The sequence below is a fragment of the Athene cunicularia genome (genome assembly GCF_003259725.1).
Source record: "Athene cunicularia isolate RWA chromosome 5 unlocalized genomic scaffold, athCun1 chr5_part3, whole genome shotgun sequence".
In the NCBI taxonomy this organism is placed as follows: Eukaryota; Metazoa; Chordata; class Aves; order Strigiformes; family Strigidae; genus Athene; species Athene cunicularia.
The window spans coordinates 2,872,196-2,893,635 of record NW_020799103.1 but is presented as its reverse complement, the minus strand read 5'-3'; the positions used below and the strand labels follow the sequence as shown (position 1 = coordinate 2,893,635).

Sequence of the window (21,440 nt, the reverse complement as noted above, 5' to 3'; positions counted from 1 at the left end):
CCGTCGTCTGGTTACTACCAGGATGTTGAATTCATGGCAGAAGTTTGAAATAGATACTAATAGTGCTTTTCAGTAAAAGTAGAATCAAAGAAAACTCACTTCAGTGGAGTGCCAGCATTGTATCTTGGTTTTGGAATATTGTATAATTTTTTTAAACCTTCGGTAACTCAAGAACTTAATTAATGGACGTAAACAGAAAAACTGTCAGTTGGTATGGAATGGAAGAAACAAGAACCGAAGGACTCCAGTTAAGCAGCGGTTAGTGAACATTTTTATTCAGTGTTTTATCATCTTCGCGTTGAGCTTTACTACTCGTCAAAATGCGGTAACACCAATTCAGTGGGTTTTTTTTTCAGCATTTTTATTGTCTCTTTGCTCGTAATCATTCTCATTAAACCAAAGTGTGAAGAAATATATGAGGAATAGTGCAGATTGTGTGTGGATTGATGTTGACAGGTTTTGCTACTTTAGAAAGCAAGAAAACATTGATTTGTTTAATTCCTCTTTAGGGCTTGCATTTGCTAAATGTCAGAAGATATCCCGTGTTAACGCTTTGCATTCACTTTTCAGCACGGCCTTTCAGTTCAGAGGTGTGAAGCAAGACAGTTTGAGGTGTAACAGGTCGGGTCACGATGACTCCATCAGCTGAGATGACCTCGCAGAAAGTTAAACTGCAGATTGCCCAAGGCCTGATTTTTGCAAAGCGCATCCTCTAGCTGTTAATTTCAAGCATATGTTTGAATCCGTTCTGGTTGGGCAAAATACGCGTTCTCCTTGCCTGCCTTCCGTAAAAAGCTGCCTGACTAACAGGGAAGGAAAAGCCACCAGAACACAATCGCGGCGTGCCTCCCAACGTATGGTGGAGCGTGTAGAATGTCAGAAATGAGGCCGCGCCACTCGTTTAGGACTCTGGTCCCCCAGCGCCACATCAGCAGCCGTGGTGCAAATACAAAAGCATTGCTTTTAGGCTGCAGATCTCTCCTGGTGGGTCAGGTTCCCTGGTGGACTCTGCAGCCTCCTGTCCAACTGCGCAGCTTCGTAAAGGCCGATGGGACTTTCCTCTTAACCTGCTTATCTCTTGGTGCTGCAGGCAGCCCTGTGTCCGTGATTTTCTCCAGAACGCTAGTGCGCAAGTTCGCCTGCGTTAAGTGAAAGGTCTGGGGGCTGTTTTGGTTGCTAGGAGGGCAGAGCTCTGTTCCGTTACCCGCCCTAGAGCTGCTCACCTAAAACAAACTGCTTCTGGATTCTGTATTCATTCTTGCCTTTCAGTGGAGGAAAGATTATAATGGCTGTTCTTCATCATGGCTTAATAAAGCTCTTAAACACAGGGATTAAAGGGAATCATAGAATCAAAGAATGGTTTGGGTCGCAAGGGACCTTAAAGATGATTTAGTTCCAACATCCATTCCGTAGGACACCTTCCACTGGGCCACGTTGATCAGGAAAATGTGTTTTGTTTGTTTGGGGTTTTTTGTTTGTTTTTGTTTGTTTATCGAGTGGGGGTTTTTTTTGTTGGTTTGTTTTGTTTTTTTTTTTTGTGGGGTGCGAATGCCACGCTGAACATAATTCCAGCATGTTCCTGTTGAATGCACACAGGAGCCTGAAGCAGCTGGTCAAATCATCTACATATGGATGCTGGGCGGTGGAGCACAAGGGCATTGCAAGAATGACACTCCGCTTTAAATAGGCGCAGCGTGACCCATTTTCCCCTCCGGTGTGCTGCTGCTGGCTCCTGTTCATGTGGGCTGATCCCCTTTGGTGCTGTTGGCTCTGTTGGGTTGGTTGGTGGCTGGAACTAATGCCCAGCCCATTTCATAACCGTCTATCTCAAGGCCTGGCCCCGCTTTGTCTTCCGTGCCGTCGCGCTGGGGTTATTCATAAGGGTATGGAGGAGGTTGGCATTCTCTGTGCTTGATCCAGAAGTGCTGCAGTTGGAGGGCAGGGACTAGCTCTGTGTTGTGCCTCTGTTTAGCTATGACAGGGGACACAGCTTGGTGGGGTTGCAAGTTCCAGTGATGAGTTTAGATCTATTATCTTGAGGGGGGGAAAAAAAAAAAAAAGCCCCTTAAATTTTATTCTTGGGTGAATCTTAATCTCTAAATTAGTAAGAAATGAGAGACTTCCCATGCTACAATTTTAGAATAGCTGTAATCATTTTAAGTAAACAAAGCCTAGGAACATCATAGTGTTGAATGTAGACCAAACTGGTCTTTGAAATGATGCGTTGTACATCTGCATATATCAGAAAAAGAAGTTTAATTTCCTAATTTGTTTTGGATCTTGCCCCCCTTTCCTCATGTTCCATCCCTGTTTTATTTTTCTTCCTTTTGTGTCTGTAATTGCACGCGTTATTAGAACTGGCAAGATGAGCACCTCCAGATGCGTCCTACAGGAACCCAGCCAACGCTGACTCTGTTCCCATGTCAGACTGCGTGCCAAGTCAGTGAGGCTTGCTTGTTCCAAAATCTATACCCTCTCAACACATCTTCTCTACCCATCCTCTCACATAATATTTTGACAGAGGGTGACTCATGATAACCTCAAGAGTTGTCCCAGGCTTAAGGAAATGTCTTTTAGTATGTTGAACCGTCCCAGTTAGAAGTAGTATTTTAGACTAGTTGGTCTAGGAAACTTTCTTTATTCTTTCTTCTGTCAGCTGAAATGACCCGAGGGGTTTATAATCTGTCATGTTGTACCTTTCGCTGTTTTTTATGGTGTTTTGTTTTGTTTTGTTTTGTTTTGTTTTGTTTTTGTTTTTTTTTTTTTAACTCTCTCTGAATTTTTATGCCCTTTGAATACAAAAGAAGTTCACTAAACATAATGCATTTTGCGTTGTGATTTGTTGCAGCAAGACAACTCCCTTTTGGGGAAGAACATACTAATTTTATTTATTATTTTACAGGTATCAGGCAACAGCATATCAATGTCGCTCCTTCTACAGGATCTTTTCCCAACTGGAGATCTAGACTATCACCAACACGGCCTTCCACAGAAGCTAAGACTCCCTCAGTGTCGGATATTTCTATGGGACAGACTTTGGAGAATGCGAACTTGCTTCAGATGATCAAAACAACACTGACTGGTACACGTACCAGGACTTTGGATCAAACTCATCTGTCGCCCACTATTTATCAAGGCAGTGGAAACAGTGCATCCCAGGAACCTGCTGAAGTTTCAGCTGAGTCGCCTCTGAGGTCGTCGTCTCAGGATGCAGATGAAACAGCTGCTGTATCAGGTTTGCTTCAACTTGGTATGTTTGCCACATTGTCCACTACACCGTCAGTGCCACATTTGAGTACAGATGTGCCATTTCAGCTAACACCATTAGAAACACCCTCCATTTCAAAAGAGAGCACATCAGGATCAGACATGCTTGCTGTTGTTCCATCACCATCATTCTCCTCATTGGTAATTCAGTCACCTCATACCATTAACTTTTCTAAACCAGCTGTACTGCCCATCAAAGTGCCTTTGTCTGCAGATCCTGAAGGTTTCTTCCACACAGATTCAGCCAGTTCACAGGTTAGTGAAAGCAGAAATAGTTCTCTGAGCGTGGTCACTGTAGTACATCCCAGTACGGTGGATCACAGAAAGGGTCCCAGGTTGTTTACGGGTACCTTGCCTTTCGACCTCTTTGGATCCACAGCAGCGCATTTCACAGAAATAGTGGGAAAAGGGTCTCCTGCAGAAAGGACCTCTTTTTTGTCTGTGTACTCTGATATTCCTGTGTCAAAAACATACCGGTCTTCCCTGCCAGTAACTTCCAGAAGCCTGTCACGGTTTCCTGATGAGAGTGTGTATACTGTATCTGCTACTGGAGCAAAACCAGTCAGTCAGCCGTTTGAGGCAATGCTGACTGACAGAAATAGTGATATCACTCCGCTGTCATCAGTTTTTTGGGATACAGGAGAGGTTCCTACATCAGTCTTCCATCCTGTGGGTACTCCACATCTAATACCGCAAATGAGTCATCCTCAGTCTTCCACAGCACTGACTAATTGCTCTACCAGTGCACCTTTCATGTCATCAGCTCCCGAGAGCCTGGCTGAGGTCTCCAGCTCAGCAGAGAGCACGCCTTCCCCTGCGCTGCCAAAGTCGTTTATTCCAGATGCGAAGCACGCTCACAGCGCAGTGCTGCCAGTACGAGCGTTTAGAAGCCAAACAGATTTACTCTTTACAAACGCGACACGCTCCTCTTCAACAAGTGCAAGGTCTCCCTTGCTAACTGAGACAGATGACACCTTCACGGGGATAGCAGGCAGAAACAGTCCCAGCGCAGCAGCGGCCGCGGAGGGGGCTTTGCAAATCCCTCTGACTGTCTCCTCGCAGCCCTCGGTGCTGGTTCAGGATCGGACTTTTGCAGAAGACCTGACCGATGGAGCTTATCGGGCAAGTGGCATGCGACTGCGAACTGCCCGTACTCCCCCGACTTCTGATGGCTTTCCTGCGGCAAGAATAGCTCCACAGCCTTCCACGAGAGGGGTGATGCCGAAGCTGTCCATGAACTTTAAAGCTAATAGTGTTCTGCCTTATGGATCTCAGCTTTCCAAAGTTTTTCCAGATATCAAACGCAGGAAACTCCTCAAAGGATCAAAGATACTAGGTAGTGTTTTGGAAACAGCCATGACTAGTCCTGATCTAGTGGCGCTAACTGCTTCCACGACGGGCCTTTTAACACCTGAATCTGCCGTCACGTCTGCTGGTAATATCTTTGTGACGGCGTATCTTCCACCTGGTGATGCGGAAAGTCCAGATGTAACTGCAGATGAAGACAGAAATATGAGAGTGTCTGCTGTTGTGACCCCACGTGCCGAATTTTCACCTCTAAGAGCTTTAAATCATTTTACCTCTCCTCAGACTTCACATTCAGTTGACAGAAAGCCACTTGCTTCTGTTGTGCCTCCAGCATGGGGTATGCTGCCATCGTTCATTTCCATGACAACGGTGATGGACAGCCCTAGTTCCAGCTTTTCTGGGATTTCAAATGTGGACTCTGAGAGCAATTTAGATCCTGTCGGCTCTCCTGAAGTTGCAGCTTCAGCTTCCATGTGGACCAATACAGCGTTGCTGTCTTCAGCTGACATTAGTATTCCTTTGGTAACAACTTCAGTCAAAACAGCAATAAGAGAAGTTCCTCCAAGTATTTCTGCGTTGGAAACTGATTACCATGCACCATACTCCGTAGTTTTGAGTCTGCAAAAGAAAATTGATACAAATAAGCAGGCACTTTTCTCCACCCCATCAGCAAACTATTTGTATGCAAACTCTAGCCAAAATGGCTCAAATTCACCCTTGGCTGGAATCAAGTCAAGTAGTTTTCCAGAATTCTCCGTAGATGCATTTGCACTGAAAACGTCCCCTGTTGAGTATCCATCCCTCGGTACCACTCTGACAGTGCCCGACCCCCTGCGAAGAGAGCATGGAAGTGGAGCTGCCAGCGCTGCTCCTTCCCTTACTGTCGGAGACACTGATACCAGTGTACACCCTGAAGCACCTCTCCGCCTGCGTGGGCCTCCTGTTAACGGTACAGGCGCTTCCCCTCGCCCTCTAGAGTCACAAACAACCGATGCTGGAAAGATTACTTCGCTGACAGAAACCTCAGGCACAACACCAGTGTTGGCTTCGCAGGTCACTGACCCCTTGACTCTTCCCTCCAGCAGTGAAGACAGTGCCACCCACGGCATGCTGCCAGCCGGGTCCCCCTCTCCCCCAACTAAGCCTTCTAGCTCAACTCTCTGGCACAGTGTTGTTATAGAAGGTGACACTGGTTCTGGATATTTGGCAGAATTTTCAGATAACCAATTAGAGTCCTCTGGTTTTTTGTTCGTGGCTGGTAAAAATCCAGCCACGTTTAGCGTGGAGGAGTGGGACACAAGTGCTACAAGACATAGTTTAGTTCCCAGTAACACATCTAATAAAGCTACCAAGGGCATCCCATTACAACCCCCTACCACCAGTGCTCTGCAGTCAGTCATCATAACTTCTGTCCATGCATCACCAACACAACTAACTTCTCCTTTTTTGTCAACAACCAACTTTACCCATTCTGTCATTACAGTGTTATCTGGAGTATCTTCTGGTGCAATACCTACAGTAGGAACTTCAGAAGCAAAACCACTAACAAGAAAATCATCTCCAGCTTCACCAGTGCCAGCTTCTTCCTTCTTTTCTCTCGGCACTGAAAACACACCTTTGCCATCTGTGATGGCTTTAAGCACACCGATACTGACACTAACAAAAAATAACACTGCCACAAAATTGACATCAGATCTAATCTCAGTAGGAACACACACAGATTTTCCTTTTGCAACAAGAAACACAACTGCATCACCTGTGGACGTGACAGCTATGCTCGTAACACCTAAAAGCAGCATGGTCACAGCTTCCACACTGGCACCCGCAGCACACGTGCCAGGGCAGATAGAGACAGCAGTAACTGACACCCAGAAGTTCCCAAGCTCAGAAATCACCCAAACGTCAACCCTGTATCCGCTGACAATTACAGCAGCTTTGACATCTATTACAGCATCAGCGAAAACAACTAGGCTTCCCCCTACTCCAGTGGAAAACACCTCTGCTCCTCCCGAAACCACCGCAGCAGGCGCTTTCGCTAACATGACAGCAGCCCCTCCCCTGGACTGCCGGCTCTCCAGGAACCTCCTGGTTAAAACAGGTGTGTGGGGCCACTGGGCTTGCCTGGGAGTGGGCGATGCACTCAAGTCTCAAGGAACGTGGGGGCATCAGTGATCAGGCTGGGGATGAGGCTGCTGCGCCGCCCAACCAGGCAGAGGAAAGCAGGGTTGCTAGCTAGGAACAGCATTGGCTTTATTTGTAGCTTGGGTGTTCACCGTGTGAAATGGAGTAGTGAGATCCGGGGCTCTGGAGCTCGGAGGGTCACCGCAGGGATCCCGCGGGACCACCGATGTGGAGGGACAGCCCCGTACGACGTGATGGCTTGGTCCCTGCCCTGCGCTGAAGAGTCTGTTACCGAAGAACGTAGAGCAGGGACCTGCCTCCGTCTTTGGCCCTGTTTACATATGAATACCTAGTTATGTTTTTTCTATGAACACCTAATTATCTTATTTAATTTGAAAATCACGTTTAGTATTTAACTCCCACTTAAGGATGGGAGGGGTTTGAGCTTTCTATGTGAACAGGATCGCTTCTAGCTCTACTTATTTTTTCACAGACATCTTTTCCTTGTAAGAACTCTAAACTAAAGGGGTCTGGAGAGGTCCCTTTGCCCAGGCTGCCTATGGACTCCTTGTGGTAGCACAGTGCAACACCAGAAGATGTGTATCTTGGAGATCTTGGCAAAGAAAAACAGCGATGTGAAAGGGGTTATGGCCTTGTATAGACCTGAATGATACTGGGGAAAATGAAATAAGCAGCTTTTGGACCTAATGCGTGTTTAGGAGCGACTAAGTATCTACATCAGTAGCATGATGAGTACAACTATTTCTGAAGATAGCTTATGTACAGTGAAACGATTGAAAGTGCTTAAGTGCAGGTATAAAACTTTCTGCAAGTTATAAGAGAAAGTGTATGGACACTTCCTAAAAGTAAAATAATTGTAGCAGTGGAGTAACACATTCCTTTGTTTATTTAACTCTGGCCACAAAGGTATGAAACACGCGTCCTTTACACAGGCCTGCCTGGGCAGCACCAGCTCAGTCCCCTGGGGATGCTGCGCCAGCCCTCACTCAGAAAGGCAGCATGGCAAAGACTTGTTGCTGAAGAAATTGCATGTTATACCTCCCCCTGGAAACAACGGGCTCTTGCCACGGGGTGATTAGGTGTGCTGCTGGGCCCCTGCGCTGCTCGCTGCCTTTGGAGCTGCTGCAAATCCCAGCTGCTTTCGTGAGCTCCACCAGATAGCCCGATGTAAAATGAATTAAAAAAGCAAACAGTAGCATTGTAATGTCCAAAACCAACGTGTGGCTTGTGTCGTTCCACAGTTCTGTTTCTGAACACAAGGAGGATGATGATCAGCAATGCCTTCAGGGAGAGCGTGAGAAAAGGGCTCAACCAAGTGCTGAGACAAGCTTTCAACCAGAACGTCAGCGCTCAGGTAAGCACGCTTGGTGTGTCCGTGTGATCCCATCCCACCAAAACAGCTCTCCCACCAAGAGAAGCCCCGCTGCCTGCAGTTCCACTGATGTCTCTGGATGCGGAAAGCCTCTTGGAGGCGAGCACTGAGCTTCTCCTATGGAAAGCAGGCATAGGTGGCACCCACGCTGTGAAGAAAAAAAAAAAAAAAAGAGACTGTTCCAAATTTTTTACCACTTTATTTGATAAAGTAAAAGGGAGAAATACAAATTTCTTTTTGGTATGTTCTATGAAATGACTGCTGACAGCAGTTTCCTCCTCCCCTTGCAGCTCAGGAAGGACTTCTGTTCAGTCAGCAAAGTGCCTCGTGCTCAGCCTGCGTCGGTGGGAAGAGCGGGGCTGGTCAGTGGGGTGTCACTGCCGTCAGTCTGCTCCCAGGCTTGGAACCCCAGTACCTGACAAGTGCAGCTGTACAGGGATGAAAATCCCAAGCAGGGAGAAAGTGAAAATTATTGAATTATTATTGAAAATAAACGAGGGAGATGAGTTTGTCACTTGGCAGCTAAATTGCACAAACCTCTGCGTTGCTGCGTGTAAGAACAGGCTTAGGTGGATTGCCGGGGCGCTTCTCTCTGCAGCACAGGTTCCCGTGCACTTAGGCAGGAGTTTGTGCTGAGTCTGAGGCTGGTATGATTTATACTCCCTAAGCCACGGGGAAGGAAAAAAGTAATTTTGCTCAAAATAGAGGGCATCAGGTTGACTTCCGTCCCCATGCTCTATTGCTGCAAGTTTGGATGATGGATGTTGGCTTGGGAATTGTATATTCCTCAGTCTCAGCAGCAGCAATAAAACTTGTCCAGTTTAGTCCCCCACCTTCTTGTAAACCTGAGAGAAGCTGCCTTTTTCTAACAGCGGGAGCCAGCTAAAACTTAGGGTGGAGGACCAGTTCCAGGCCTTACATTTTGGAAAATACAGAATTTCGAGGTAAAACTCAACTCATGTTTTGACTCGCAATGTGTTTGTGCTTGTGGTTTGTCATTTCTACTTACACAGGGATAGCTTAACCATCTGGGACAGGATAGGAAAATAGTATAGAAGAGACAGTTGAGGTTGAAGAAACAAATATTGGAAACTTTCGTCTTTCAAAAAATCTGTCTCCAAACCTGCAATGACAGACATAGGCACAAAATCAGTGACCTTCAGGTGTGAAGGAGCAGCTGGAAGTTCTTTAGGTTCTCTGTATTTTAACATTGATAAGTAAAATGTCCCAGTATCGATACGTGCGTGAAGCCCCAGCCTGCATTAGAGGTACGTGAGCTGTGGTAGAAATACAGCACTGCTTCAGTTCCGAGCACGTTTTGCATGGACTTGGGTCTAAAGCTCCCTGAGAAGTTCTGCTGGTACCATGTCTGGTCTGACACTGATCCTGTAGGGTTTATAGGGGATTACAGGATAAAAACCCTGTAGGGTTTATAGGGGATTACAGGATAAAAAACAAGGGAGCTATATTCTGGATGAGAAGTCTCATCAAACAGTGGTTGAACTGCAAAAAAAAAAAAAAAAAAAAAAAAAAAAATTAAACGTTTCCTGGTGTGTTTTAGGTTGAAATCCTGGAGCAATCCAATAACGTGACAGTTGGTTACTACGTTACGCGGGGCAGGCTGGTTTTCATGCCAGCCGCCGTCATTGAGAGGCTTCGTGCGTACGGCATCAGCAACGCCACGGCCGACATCAAGCAGCACGTACCACATCTCCAGTCCGTGGCGGCCCTGGCCTTGCCCTGGCAGCCCCTTCCCGCCTATCACTTCCAGCTGAAAACAGGTGAGCGGGCTCTGCAGTCCCTGCCCCGGGTTGAGCGCCCGTCCCCCAGGCTCCGTGCACGGGACGATGCTTCTCCTCCCGCTTCCCGCCCTGCCTCAGCCCCTGCTCTCCCGTCCAGCCGCAGGATGAACTCTGGTTTCACGCCTTGATGTCGCTGGGGCGAGCGGCGCAGCCAGCGTGTAGGTCCCTGTCCTGCGCGGTGCTCTCCTCGCCCCTGCGGGCACTGCTGTGGAGTGGGATAAGTCTCCCCAGTGTGCTCCAATAAGACTTGGTGCTGGTTAAAACGGACTTCAGCCAATGAGTTGTGCAGCAACCTGTGCGTTCCTTTTGAGAACGGTCAGATGAGAGACGTGACTACGTGATGGACGCGCGTATTCTTCTGGCTGGACCCAAGGCTGCTGTGTACCCCTCTCTGCAAGCATCAGTGCGCAGCAGTTGCAGGGCAGCACAACAGTCGGAGCTATGAGAGCGCAGGCAGTGCTGTAAAACAACGTATGGGCTGTAAAAAGATTTCTTACGTGCGCGCTTATATGTTTATATACGCACGCTACTCCAGTTACCCAGTGAAGTCTATTTTTCCTAGCACAAACAGAACGGGAATCAATATTATGATTGATTATGTCTTGCAAGAGCAAATGACCTGCAAGATTTAAAAGTATAGCTTGTGTGTTAGAATGATTTCACTTACTGCCTGGCACTGAGGGGTTTTTTTTTTTTTTTTTTTTTTTTTTTTTTTTTACAGTGAACTGGTCTTATCTTTTATATAACTGCAGCAACGATCTTTGTGGAGAGTATCAGCTGTAGTAATGCAATTTAATCCTCGCGTTTTGTCTTAATTAAGGCTAGTTTAGTGCAGTGCTTGAAAGACACAAACCGCTCTTACATGGCATTACTTTCACCTGTTTAATTTGCGAGTTGGTCACCTTGCTGTCGGACGTTACAGGAATTACGCAACTGAGAATATTTTGTCTGCGTGTAAATACGTTGGTTCCTTTTTTCCAGAGCTGCAGTTTGTGGGTCAAACGGACAATATACAGTCATGCAAATTTGTTCAGACCATGGAGCAACGGTTACAGAGAGCGTTTCAGGATGCTGAAAGAAAAGTCTTAAACACCAGCAACAACTTAACAGTTCAGGTACGGTGTTGCTTTGCCAGTGCCTGTTGCCAAATTCTCTGGGTTGTTCTTTCCTATGTATATCCCTGTATTTCAACATAACGTCTTTGATAGCCGCTATGGCAGCAACCTTATGCTGTCCTCGGAAATAAGATTGTTTTCTTTATTGCAGAAAAAGTTATAAATCCATGATTTATAGAAGACTCTTACTGTTGTTTTCACGAATTTGAATTTTACTCTTTGCAGTTAAATCATTTAAATGAGATTCAAATAAAAAATATATATAAATTTTTCTTCCGAATTGATATTTTTACCGAATATGTTGTTCTGACATAAGTTGCTCTTAGTGAGGCTATTCAGGTATAAAGATAGTGTCATGGATAGCTGTTTGGAAGATCTAAGCTAATGGAATATGTTTATTTCTTATGTGCATTCCAGTTCTACACTTGCAGACCCAAATTCACTATTAAGGGCCTGATTTTTACAAAACTTGATGCTTAGCGGCCCAACACCATTATGCTCTGGGCCATATTTCAGGAATAAATAAATTTATCCTCTGGGTGGGATACGTATCTGGCGTATGATAAAACCGCGTATGGACTCGCACTCCTCAGAAAGGTTTGCATGCAGCTTACCAGAAGGAGAAAACTGGTGATCGGAACTCTGCTTAGTTACTTTGGTACTGTCTCCTGTGAGTTTGTGTTCAACCTGGAGGAGCTCAGGGAGGCAGAAGAGTGCACGGCAGGAGATGACCTACTGCGGAAGGTAAAGCGATTATCAACCAATTCAGTAGCTGGACTCGTGATGCTGAGGGGACTTTCATGGTGGCTGATTTGCTCGCAGAAGTAGTAGCAGATTTTATGAAGCACCGAGGCGATTTTGTAAAGAGCCCCTGGAAGAGACTGGTGGTTGTGTGGTTTGTTGGTATTGCCAGTTTAGGAAGTGATAGGATGGAGGTCTTGGAGGCGAGATATAAACTGGGAAATAAGAGGCTCAAGGGTGTGATATTCATGATAAATTTTTCTGAAATTATTCCAGTACCATGCAAAGGCCTAAGTCGGTGCAACAGAAAATCATACAAAGGTTTTAGATTAATAACAAACTGAGGAAGAGATCTGGAGCAGATGGAACTGACTCGGAAAAGGCATCGCTGCACCGCAAGAATAGAGAGAATGGCAGCAACATGGGTGACAGGCACTTGCATGCAAGAATAAATTAAATTTGCCATTGTTCTCCAACCTCGAGCGGTGCTGTGAATCAGGAGCGATCATCTAGAGTTTGCCCTAACAGAACTACTCAGGTTTAAATAAAAAGAAAAATCCTTTCCTAAGGTTTTGAAGACAGTCGGGTGTGACTGGAGAAAAAGTATTGAAGTTACAAAAAGCATTTGGCCAAACATACGAATAAGAAGTCATCAACCCTTTTTTAAACCCAAGCGTATAACTCATGGCTTAGGCTACACTTCTGAGCTAACCTTGCACTGTGGAAAAGAGTCCTCGTGCCCTCTGCTCATCCTCCAGCTCTGCTCCTGGCCCCTTGTAAGTGGATGTCAGTTTGACCTCAAACTCTTCTGATGCTTTTCTTATACCATGTTTTGTGTTTTTCCTTACTGATCCAAATCATAAAAAAATGGGGTATTTAAATAACATTCATCAATGCCGAATGCTGGTGGCTCTACCTACACTGTCAGTAGCCAAAACCCCATCCCTCTTGTCCTAGGGCGTGAGTTGTCTGAGAAAACGTGTTTTGTTCCACTCCTGCCCCACCTTTGCCTTTCTGCTTCCTGCATAAAACTGGTGTTAGAGGATGTGATCCGATATTCGCCAAATAGAATTGGTCCTTAAACGCAGACATCAGATCTAGGGTCAGGAAGAGACTGGTGCAGAGCTAAAGTTGGGAGGAACGTCGGGAATCCCATGATGCTAGGGACGGAAGACACGTGATAGCCCTTTAATTCCTGGGGAAGAGGTGTAGGTCTACATAACTGCACTAAGAAGGCAGCAAAGAGAACAAGACATACAAGCCTAATTCCTCTGCATCAAATACTGATTTTTTTTTTCTTTTTTTTTTTTTCCCCCCCTTATAAGCATTCTCACCCTCATCTTACATTTCCTGGTAAAAAACAGGGAAAAATATTTTCAATCCTGACTGTGCCTTTTCTGCCTGATGTAAGTCCTCCAGTAGCTCTTCATGCGCTAAAGTAGGAATTAAAAGTACCACAAACTGTTTTACACAATCATGTCGGGTGAGCTGTATCTAATCCATTGTTCAAGTTGTTCCCAGTTTGTCTGCACCGTTTCTTTTCTTTTTTCTAACCGAGCTGAAACACAGCTACGCGTTATTTCTTTTACCTCTGTTTCAGATTTTGAACACATCTAATGTCTCCCAAGCTGTCACCCTGTTTTATGTAGTGAACAATCAAAGCACGACTCTAAATGGCACGATTTCCAGCAACCTCCTTAATCAGCTGTCGGCTGAGCTGGTGGGTTTCTATCTGACCTACCCACCTCTCACCATTGCAGAATGTAAGTATGTGCTTCCCAGCACGCAGATCCTAAGCGGTACCCAGGGTTGGGCTCTTGCTTTGCAAGCACCACAAGGTTTGTTGTCAAGCTCGTCAATTGTAGTGTTTTGCTTTTTAAACTATTTTTTTTTTTTAAACAACAACAAAAGGTGGATTAGGTGCGGGGCTAGTTCTGGGTTTAGTGTTTACCTAAGCCGCTAGAAACACCAGATAGATATCTATCTGCAGATGGGAATTAATTATCTGCAGATAATTAAGAGAAACAGATAGATGCTGTCATTAATAAAAAAAGTGCCTATGTTCCAGACAAAACAAAATTGTAGTTTTATGTAAAACAAACCACAGAATTTCCCTAAGTTGTCCATTTCAGGAAAAATTTAGCACAACACACAGAGTTCATCCTTGGCACAGCCTTTTATTTCCATGACAGACTCAGCCCCCAGTGCTTGCGCCCGTGGCAGGGCTGAGGAGCACGCTTCGAGTGCGTGTTTGGGTGCTGGGTGAGATTTATCTGTGCTTCTCCGGTTAAGGAGTTGTTGGTGTTTTCTGCTGAACTCCACCCTCAGTTTAAAACCTGGTCTAAGCACTTTAGCACTAATAATTTGCTTGTGTTTCAGTTGTTCTGAAGAGTCGGAGGTACAGAGAGCAAGAGAAGGCTGCGTGCTCTCTGACTCTGCCTGCTAATTTCTCTAAAATGAATAAAGAGAAAAGACATTTGATTATGGGGATTTTTGTTGAATCTGCTTGTTAAATTTGGTGTGTGAAATTAAGCTCGCTGTAGGGCCGGGTTATCCCATCCTTGAAGGAGACAGGGACGTGCTGGGGGTGTCCGTGCGTGGTAAGGGACTCGGGGCGAGGAAGGGCAGGCTTGGGCTCGTCTCCTTGTGTGGAAATCTTCACAAGATGCTTATTAAATTTTGAAATACTGTGTTCAAATACCAGGAAGGATCTGGTTAAGCTTCTGGTAGCTATCAAAGTCCCTGATAAGGCTAAACCAGTGGTGAAGTAGTTTGTAACTTTTCATTTCACAAATATTGGAAGAATCGGGCACATAATGATAAAGCCAAATGTGCCTTTATGGCCAGAACATTCAAGTGAGTGGATTTACAGCTTTAGATAAAATTATTAAGGTGCTTGTTCATTTTCTGGTTCTAAGAAAAAGCAGAAGCAGGCCGCTGGAAAACGAGCATTGGGGAAAACACACGTTACCCTTTCCGTCAGTCCATTTTATTTGCATACAGCTCAACAGCAGGGTAATTGCGTTGTGCAATTCCTCATCAGTTACTTGCACAACGGGCTGCGTGTGGGGTAAATGGTCCCTCTCTGGTGCGAAGCAGTCGGGCATCACGGTTAACTCTGGTGATTGTGTGAATCCTTGAAAAAGAAGGAGCATATATCGAGGCAGTACCTATCTAAATCAGATATTTGCCCACAAGCGGGTGAGACTGCCCAGTGATGAGTTCTTGCGCTGCGTCGGTGCACTCCTGAATTGGATTTCCATCACAGGATAAGAGGCACGTCTCGGAGTAGGTTTGCGTTTTCATCAAGTCTTTCCGCAGCCAGGGAGGGGTGGAGGGGTGCTGTTGACAGAGGGTGTACTTGGGCACCTAAAAAGGGATGTAGACCATTCCTCGTGAGACAGGCTCCTTCCTTTACGCCGCTGGCGGGTGAGCCTGTCCGAAGAGCGCCATGGGGGTGGGACGCGTCTTCACGGGGCATCCAGGAGCACAGGGAGAAAGCCCGAGGAAGTTTTGATGCTGGCTGCGCTCAGTTCGAGTGTTTGGCTTCCAGTATAGGCCTTTTGCATAGGAAGAGGGTTATGGTGCTTCTCGCAAAGGCACTGCAGGCATATACTGCGTAGTCAGGAGCTGTGAAAGCCGTTTGTCACGCAGGGAGAGTCCCGTGTGGTATCGCAGTTCCCTGCCCATCCCCGCACATGATGAACTGGCCCAATACAGTCTTTAGCTGGTGCTCCTTTAACAACTAATGGCTTATATTTCATGTTGGAGTTCCTGATTTTATTCCCAGCGCAGCAGGTATGCTGCAAACTCATGAACTTAATGCGCGCACCGTGTTTATGGCCTCAGACTGATAGCGCGCCTTGTGGAAATGTTTACCCTGAAAAAGTGTTTGATGCTTCTTCACGAGGCGGTGCGGTTGTGTCAGTTTATCAAACAAATGCTGCTGCCGTTCCCAGCGTGTTATTCCCCAGTAGACTCTCTGGTGGCTCCTCCAGAGCCTTCGCAGTCTGTGGTGGCAATGCACAGCTCGGGACACGCCATGAAATCCCTCCTCAAAAGCAGTGACTGTGTGTAATCAGGTGCTTTACGATGTTTACAATTTCAAACCGCTTTAAAAAAATCAAGGTGTATCGACACGCGAGGCACGAATATTTTCTGAATTAAGTTCCAAGTATTAATGCCTTCTCCGTTGCGTAAGTCTATTGGAAAAATTGCTGAGCTGTATAATGAATGAGCAGCGTATTGAACTTTACAGCCTAACGCACTTCGGGGATGGAAAAGGTGACAAAAGGCATCAAACTGGCAAGCATCGGTCTCTCACGGGTGTAAACACGTATGGTAGTAATACCTTAAATGGTGCAGAGTGAGAGTACCACGCTCCGAGGGGGTGCTCACGGTTGTAATTCACGCGGAACCGCGCTCCGATTGGTGGAATCTGATCCTGGTTTACTTTAATACCTTTTCTGGTTAAAATGGTGCTCTGGGTTAAGTACGGGTTGAATCACAGCATCACCATAGAGTGTCATCTTGTTTCCCCAGGGGATTATTCACAGGGAGAAAGCAGCAGAAATGTATATAGCGTACATGTGCATATTAGTTAACATTTTTAGCAGTGGGCAATCCTGGGCTTTGCCCCAGATAACATACCAGCCAATATTCTGGTGACAGAAGGCGTGTTCTACGTTGTGTGGCAGTGCCTGTACCGTTTGCACTTGACGCCCCTTTTTGGACAGAAGAGAAATTTCAGTCCTGAAGATCATGCCTCGAGGTCTCCTGGGCCATAGTTCAATTTTAATTTATCAGTGTCTGGTTAACCCCAGAAGTTTTGTGATGTACAATGTGTAGGCTGTTGGAATATTATGACATAATTTCAACTTTTATTTTACTACAGCTTTGGAGTATCCAAACCTTGATGTCTCGGAGTCAACTAGAGACTACTGGGTGATAACAGGTACTTTTAAATCTCCTTTCCTCCTCTGTGCACTTCAGATAATAATTTTTAGCGCTCGATTATATAAAACACATCCGTGCAGTAGTTTTCCACAGAAACAAGTGGCTGCCCACTGAACCTTCCTGCCGCATTCAAGTGGGCAAATGTATTTAACGTTCCTCTGGGGCGTAACTGTGATTCATCATCTTGAACGGAGACGTCTCCTGTGTCCAACACTCACCTCAGAGTTTGTGCCACTTTGGTTTAAGCACTTCTGAGAGCATCGCTATCTTCTTAGAGTTTTAAACAAATTTTTTTTTTTTTTTTTTTTTTTTTTTTTTCCCTTCTTCTTCTCCCCGGGACTTGGATTTAACGCTGAAATCAAAAGAGACTTGTAGACATAACCCAGCAAGAAAGGCAAACTGTTAAATTGAGGAAATTTGTTATGATTTGCTGAATCTCAGGGTCCAGGAATTTTTGCATCTTTCACCTGAAGCTTTAAGCACGTGACATTCTGCTGGTGGAACAGAAGATGCAGAGGCTGCTAATAGGCTTCAAAATACTTGTTTTATTACCGTCCTTTCACTGATATCACATTCTCATTCACGATCTTTTTGACATTAGAAGCGATAACTGGGCAAGAAGGAGACCCTTTCCCCCAGACATCTTTTAGTGAGGAGGTACTTCTGTAATTGGTGTGTCTGTACCTGGAATTGTTTAATGCTCAGGAGAGCAAGAGAAAAGGAGCCTGACATGAAAAGGATTAATTTCTACACTCTGCTTCCAAAAGCTGATGTGATTCGGTACCTGTGATATCTATTCGTAGTTTTGAGATAAAAATAAATTTATACAGAGATTATGATCCTCTGGAGGGTGTGGTACAGCTCCTCCCCATCTGGTCCGTGTGAACCCAGTACTCCACTTCTTGCTTTTGTGCACTTCCTGCGATGAAGTATTATTGATGTTACCATGGAAACGCTGTTTAAAAAAAAAAAAAAAAAAGCATGATGGTCCCAAAAGAATTGTGAAATAGTATTGAAAAATCATACATATGTATGAAATAAATCAGTATGCCGTATCACTTTTTTGAACTTTATGTAAATTCAGTGTCTTTTAAATTTTTACATTCATTTATACTTAGGAACGTTTACTCGGTTTTCAGTGCTCTTGAACGTACGATATTTTGTGTCCAACCGAGCTGTACAAAATCCGAATTTCAGATTTCAAAACTGCTGGATGAAGACCTGGTTTAGTTAACAGGAGCATCTGGCAAGAAGCAGGCAGCTTTCAAATAGGTTTTAAATTTAGTTTTTTACATTGAGGATCATAGATTAGATGTTTTGGTGAACCGAATGCCTAAGAAAGTTTTTTGGAGGGTTTTATTCTAAAATATTGTTGTCGTTATCCAAGAACAGTAGTGCAGGGGCTGAAAGAAAAGCTATAGCCCTGTCAGGAGTTACTGAGGGGTTGTACAGTGTTCAGCTATTTTTCTTCTACGGTAGTTAGTACATCCCTGTCCCGGGCTGCCCTGCACACCATCTGTTACTTGATCTGTCCGTGTAAGATGTGCTGATAACGCGATTTTCCTCCATTCCCACAGTTATTCAAGGGGTTGACATTGCGTTGCTGGGACTGAACAATCAGAGCTTTGCCAGGTTAATGGAGCAGCGTTTGGCCCCGCTGTTTATGATGTCCCATCAGCAGGGAAGGAGATTCAAACGTGCCACTACCGTGGGCAGCTACACTGTGCAGGTGCTCAGCGCGACGTCGGTTTGCCTAGATACGTGTGAAAAAAAGGGATTTGTTTGCATGTTTCCTGTCTCAATTTGTGTTAAAAAAAAAAAAAAGTTTAACTGGGTTGAGATTTCTTTTTTTTTTTTTTTTAATGGATGTCAAAGCAGTGAGTGCGAAATGCATGGCATTACTGATGGGTTTCTTTTTCTGCAGTCAGCCGTGTTTGCATGCCTCTATCTTCTAGAAATTGTCATTAATTGATCAGTGTTAATAAATATTTTCTCGTTGATTGCTATGAGGATTGGTACGAAGTACATATTCTAGTGAAAAGTCCTGTATTCAGCATAATTAAGAGTTCCAGGCTTTGGTTCGTGGGGGAAAAAAAAAAAAAAGTTTTCTAGGTCTTCTTTCCTAGGTAACTCAACAATGCTAGAACTTCTTTTAGTTTTTGTTGGAAGAAAAAAAAAAGTAGTATGAAGCAATCTTGATACAAAGGTTAGTCTTCAAATCATGTGGCCACGGATCACATTATGAAGTAGAGATTTCAATCCTGAGTAATTTATTAATCATCTTTCCCTTATTGAGCAACGTTTCCCATTCAATATTTTAAAATGATCGTATCTTGTTTTCTCACTAATTTAGCCAACGTAGTTGTGGGGGATTCAAAGAAGATCTGTCTTCAAAAATTGCATGACAAGTTACTGCGCTTTTTTTTTGTTTTTTTTTTATTCTGTGATGTTTTTCAAGAATTGCTTCTTGCAATTTAAAAATAAATTACTACTTTTCTCATTTGCCCACAATTCTGTGTGTTTTCCCACTGAAAGAAGTCAAAAGAAGGAATAGGTTTTTACTTGCCGAAAGTGTGAACCTTTGTAAAATTTCCCATGAGGACATGACATAATTTTAGTCCACAATATAATGGTGAAGAATCACAAAACTTCGTTTTCCTCTCATCGTTAGAGGTGTTTGACACTTCATTTACTCTCAGGGAAGACAGAGGTACAATGTAAAAATTCTGCTGGCGTTCCGCAGAATAAAATGGAAAAGGCATGGATCTCTTTGTTGTCAGCCTGGGATCAAAAATAATGAGTATGGAGGTAAAATGTGAGGGGGTTTTTCAACTGCAGTATGCCAGTAAAGTATACGTTTCAATATTGGGACGGATTTTAAGAGCTCCCGCTTTATGGAGGACTGTCATGTCCAAACGTTTGATCCTTTCCTCCTTTTTACCGCATGCTTTTCTTAGTATAGAGTTTTACCTTAGGATCATGTTTAAAATTTTTTAAGCCAGCAGTCAGGCCTCACTGATTTTAATAGCCTAGGCTGTGAAGAGGAGAAGCCCTGATCCTGTGAGAATATTTGCATGCAGCTTATGGGGTCTTGAAGGAGTTCCCTGGGTGCGCTGCCCTCAAATAGCTCCTGGAGGGTTTTGCAACAGTATAATACAAATACAGTATATTTCTCTTCCTCTCATTTTTTTTTTTCTGTTCTTTTTTTTCCCTGAAAGATGGTAAAAATCCAGCGTATCCCAGGACCCAAGGAGCCGGCTGAACTGACATACTATACGTTATACAACGGGAAGCCTTTGCTGGGCACCGCAGCTGCCAAAATTTTGAGTACCGTTGACTCCCAGCGGATGGCATTGACACTGGGTTATGTTATTCAAGTTCAAGCCGATCGTAAGAGTTCTCTTAATTCTGTGGAACTGTCAAGTCAGAATTAATTCTGATGCGAACCAAACCATGACACCACAGGCTAATGACTGCTGAGGCTAAACTGCTATAGTCAAATAACTTGACCCAAAGTAAAATGTGGGGGCTATCAAGATTTCACTCATTTTGACTTGTTCAGAATAATGTATTTTTTTTTTTTTTTTTTTTTTTTTTTTTTTTTTTTTTTTTTTTTTTTAAATAATGATATTTCACCAAGAACTGTGTAAAGTGCATAACGTGGTTGTTAAAGATATTGTTTAGAAACAGATCGAACAGAACTACTGCATGTATGGACAGTTTTTGTTCAGAATAACGTGGCCAAGGAAGTTATTCATTCTTGAAAAGTGTTTTCAAATTTATTTTTTAAGACTTGCATCAGATACTGAGTGATTGTGGGCACAGGTGTGTTCTTAATTTTTGGGGGTATTCCTGTATCGTTGGCCCACAGTCATAAACCTGTGGTGAAACTTGGAGGGTTCTTCGTGCAATAACGGCTTAATGACTAAATCGATGCCTTTAGCTAACCAGTGGTTCCACTTTGCCAAGGTTTTGATCCACTATTTATAGTGGACTTCTGCACTGGATCTCCTTACTGGCATGTGAAATGGGACTGCCTGATGCCGTTATTTCTGCCTGAAGGAGCAGTGATATTGAAATAATTACATGTCGTGGTGATAGGGAAAGAAGGGACCACTCTATCAAGTAATTGATGTATCATCCATAAACATATGATGAAGTTAGAAGACTGAAGTATGATACAATTTCCAGAGAACACACTATATACATATCTGAGCCTTGATTTGATCATGGTCTGTTACCGACTTTAATTGGACTGGAACCAGGGATCTCTATTCCTGCTGCCGTAAAGTCTAGCATTTAAATTCTAAATTACTTTTGTTTTCGATGAGATTATTTATTTCAACGTCATTTTTACTAAAGCAACTGTAGATAATACATGGAGGTTTCCTAGCTCTTCGTGCAGTTTTGTGGTTTACATGGGCGTTTAGGCAATTATGACATCTGCTGCTCGTCATCTAACTTCGTACTTCCACGATCTGATAAGACAGCCTCATTCGCCTATAGGTTTTCACGCAAGCTAAATATGCACAAAATACTGTGAGAGAGAATATATAGACGTTGAAATTATAACCCCGGGTAACTGAGATTCTGAAGCATTTGAAATGGAGGAGGTAGTTCTATCTTTATACCTTATTATGAAAAAAAAAATAATCAATTTCTTTCATTTTGGACATGGTATTTGTAGTCTGTCTTCATATTCCCAAAGAAAATATTTTGTGTGCACTTCATTTTTAC

At 44.1% G+C, this 21,440-nt stretch overlaps 1 protein-coding gene across 6 annotated transcripts in view; it reads left to right on the top strand.

The window, feature by feature from the left end:
* Positions 1-2,376: 2,376 nt before the first annotated feature.
* The window catches only part of KIAA1549L (KIAA1549 like), a 73,145-nt gene continuing 54,081 nt past the window's right edge, over positions 2,377-21,440 (top strand). Inside the window, exons 1-10 of one of the 6 annotated variants that reach the window (XM_026850853.1) lie at positions 2,377-2,439; positions 2,903-3,235; positions 6,527-6,673; positions 7,959-8,071; positions 9,651-9,870; positions 10,873-11,006; positions 13,348-13,510; positions 16,642-16,701; positions 18,281-18,432; positions 19,922-20,093. In XM_026850853.1, the coding sequence (XP_026706654.1) occupies positions 2,421-2,439; positions 2,903-3,235; positions 6,527-6,673; positions 7,959-8,071; positions 9,651-9,870; positions 10,873-11,006; positions 13,348-13,510; positions 16,642-16,701; positions 18,281-18,432; positions 19,922-20,093 (1,513 nt within the window). In that variant the 5' untranslated portion in view covers positions 2,377-2,420. Of the gene's footprint in view, positions 2,440-2,902; positions 3,251-5,515; positions 6,674-7,958; positions 8,072-9,650; positions 9,871-10,872; positions 11,007-13,347; positions 13,511-16,641; positions 16,702-18,280; positions 18,433-19,921; positions 20,094-21,440 lie in introns of those variants that run through there. The other 5 variants (XM_026850849.1, XM_026850852.1, XM_026850850.1 and 2 more) reach the window with 5 other exon arrangements.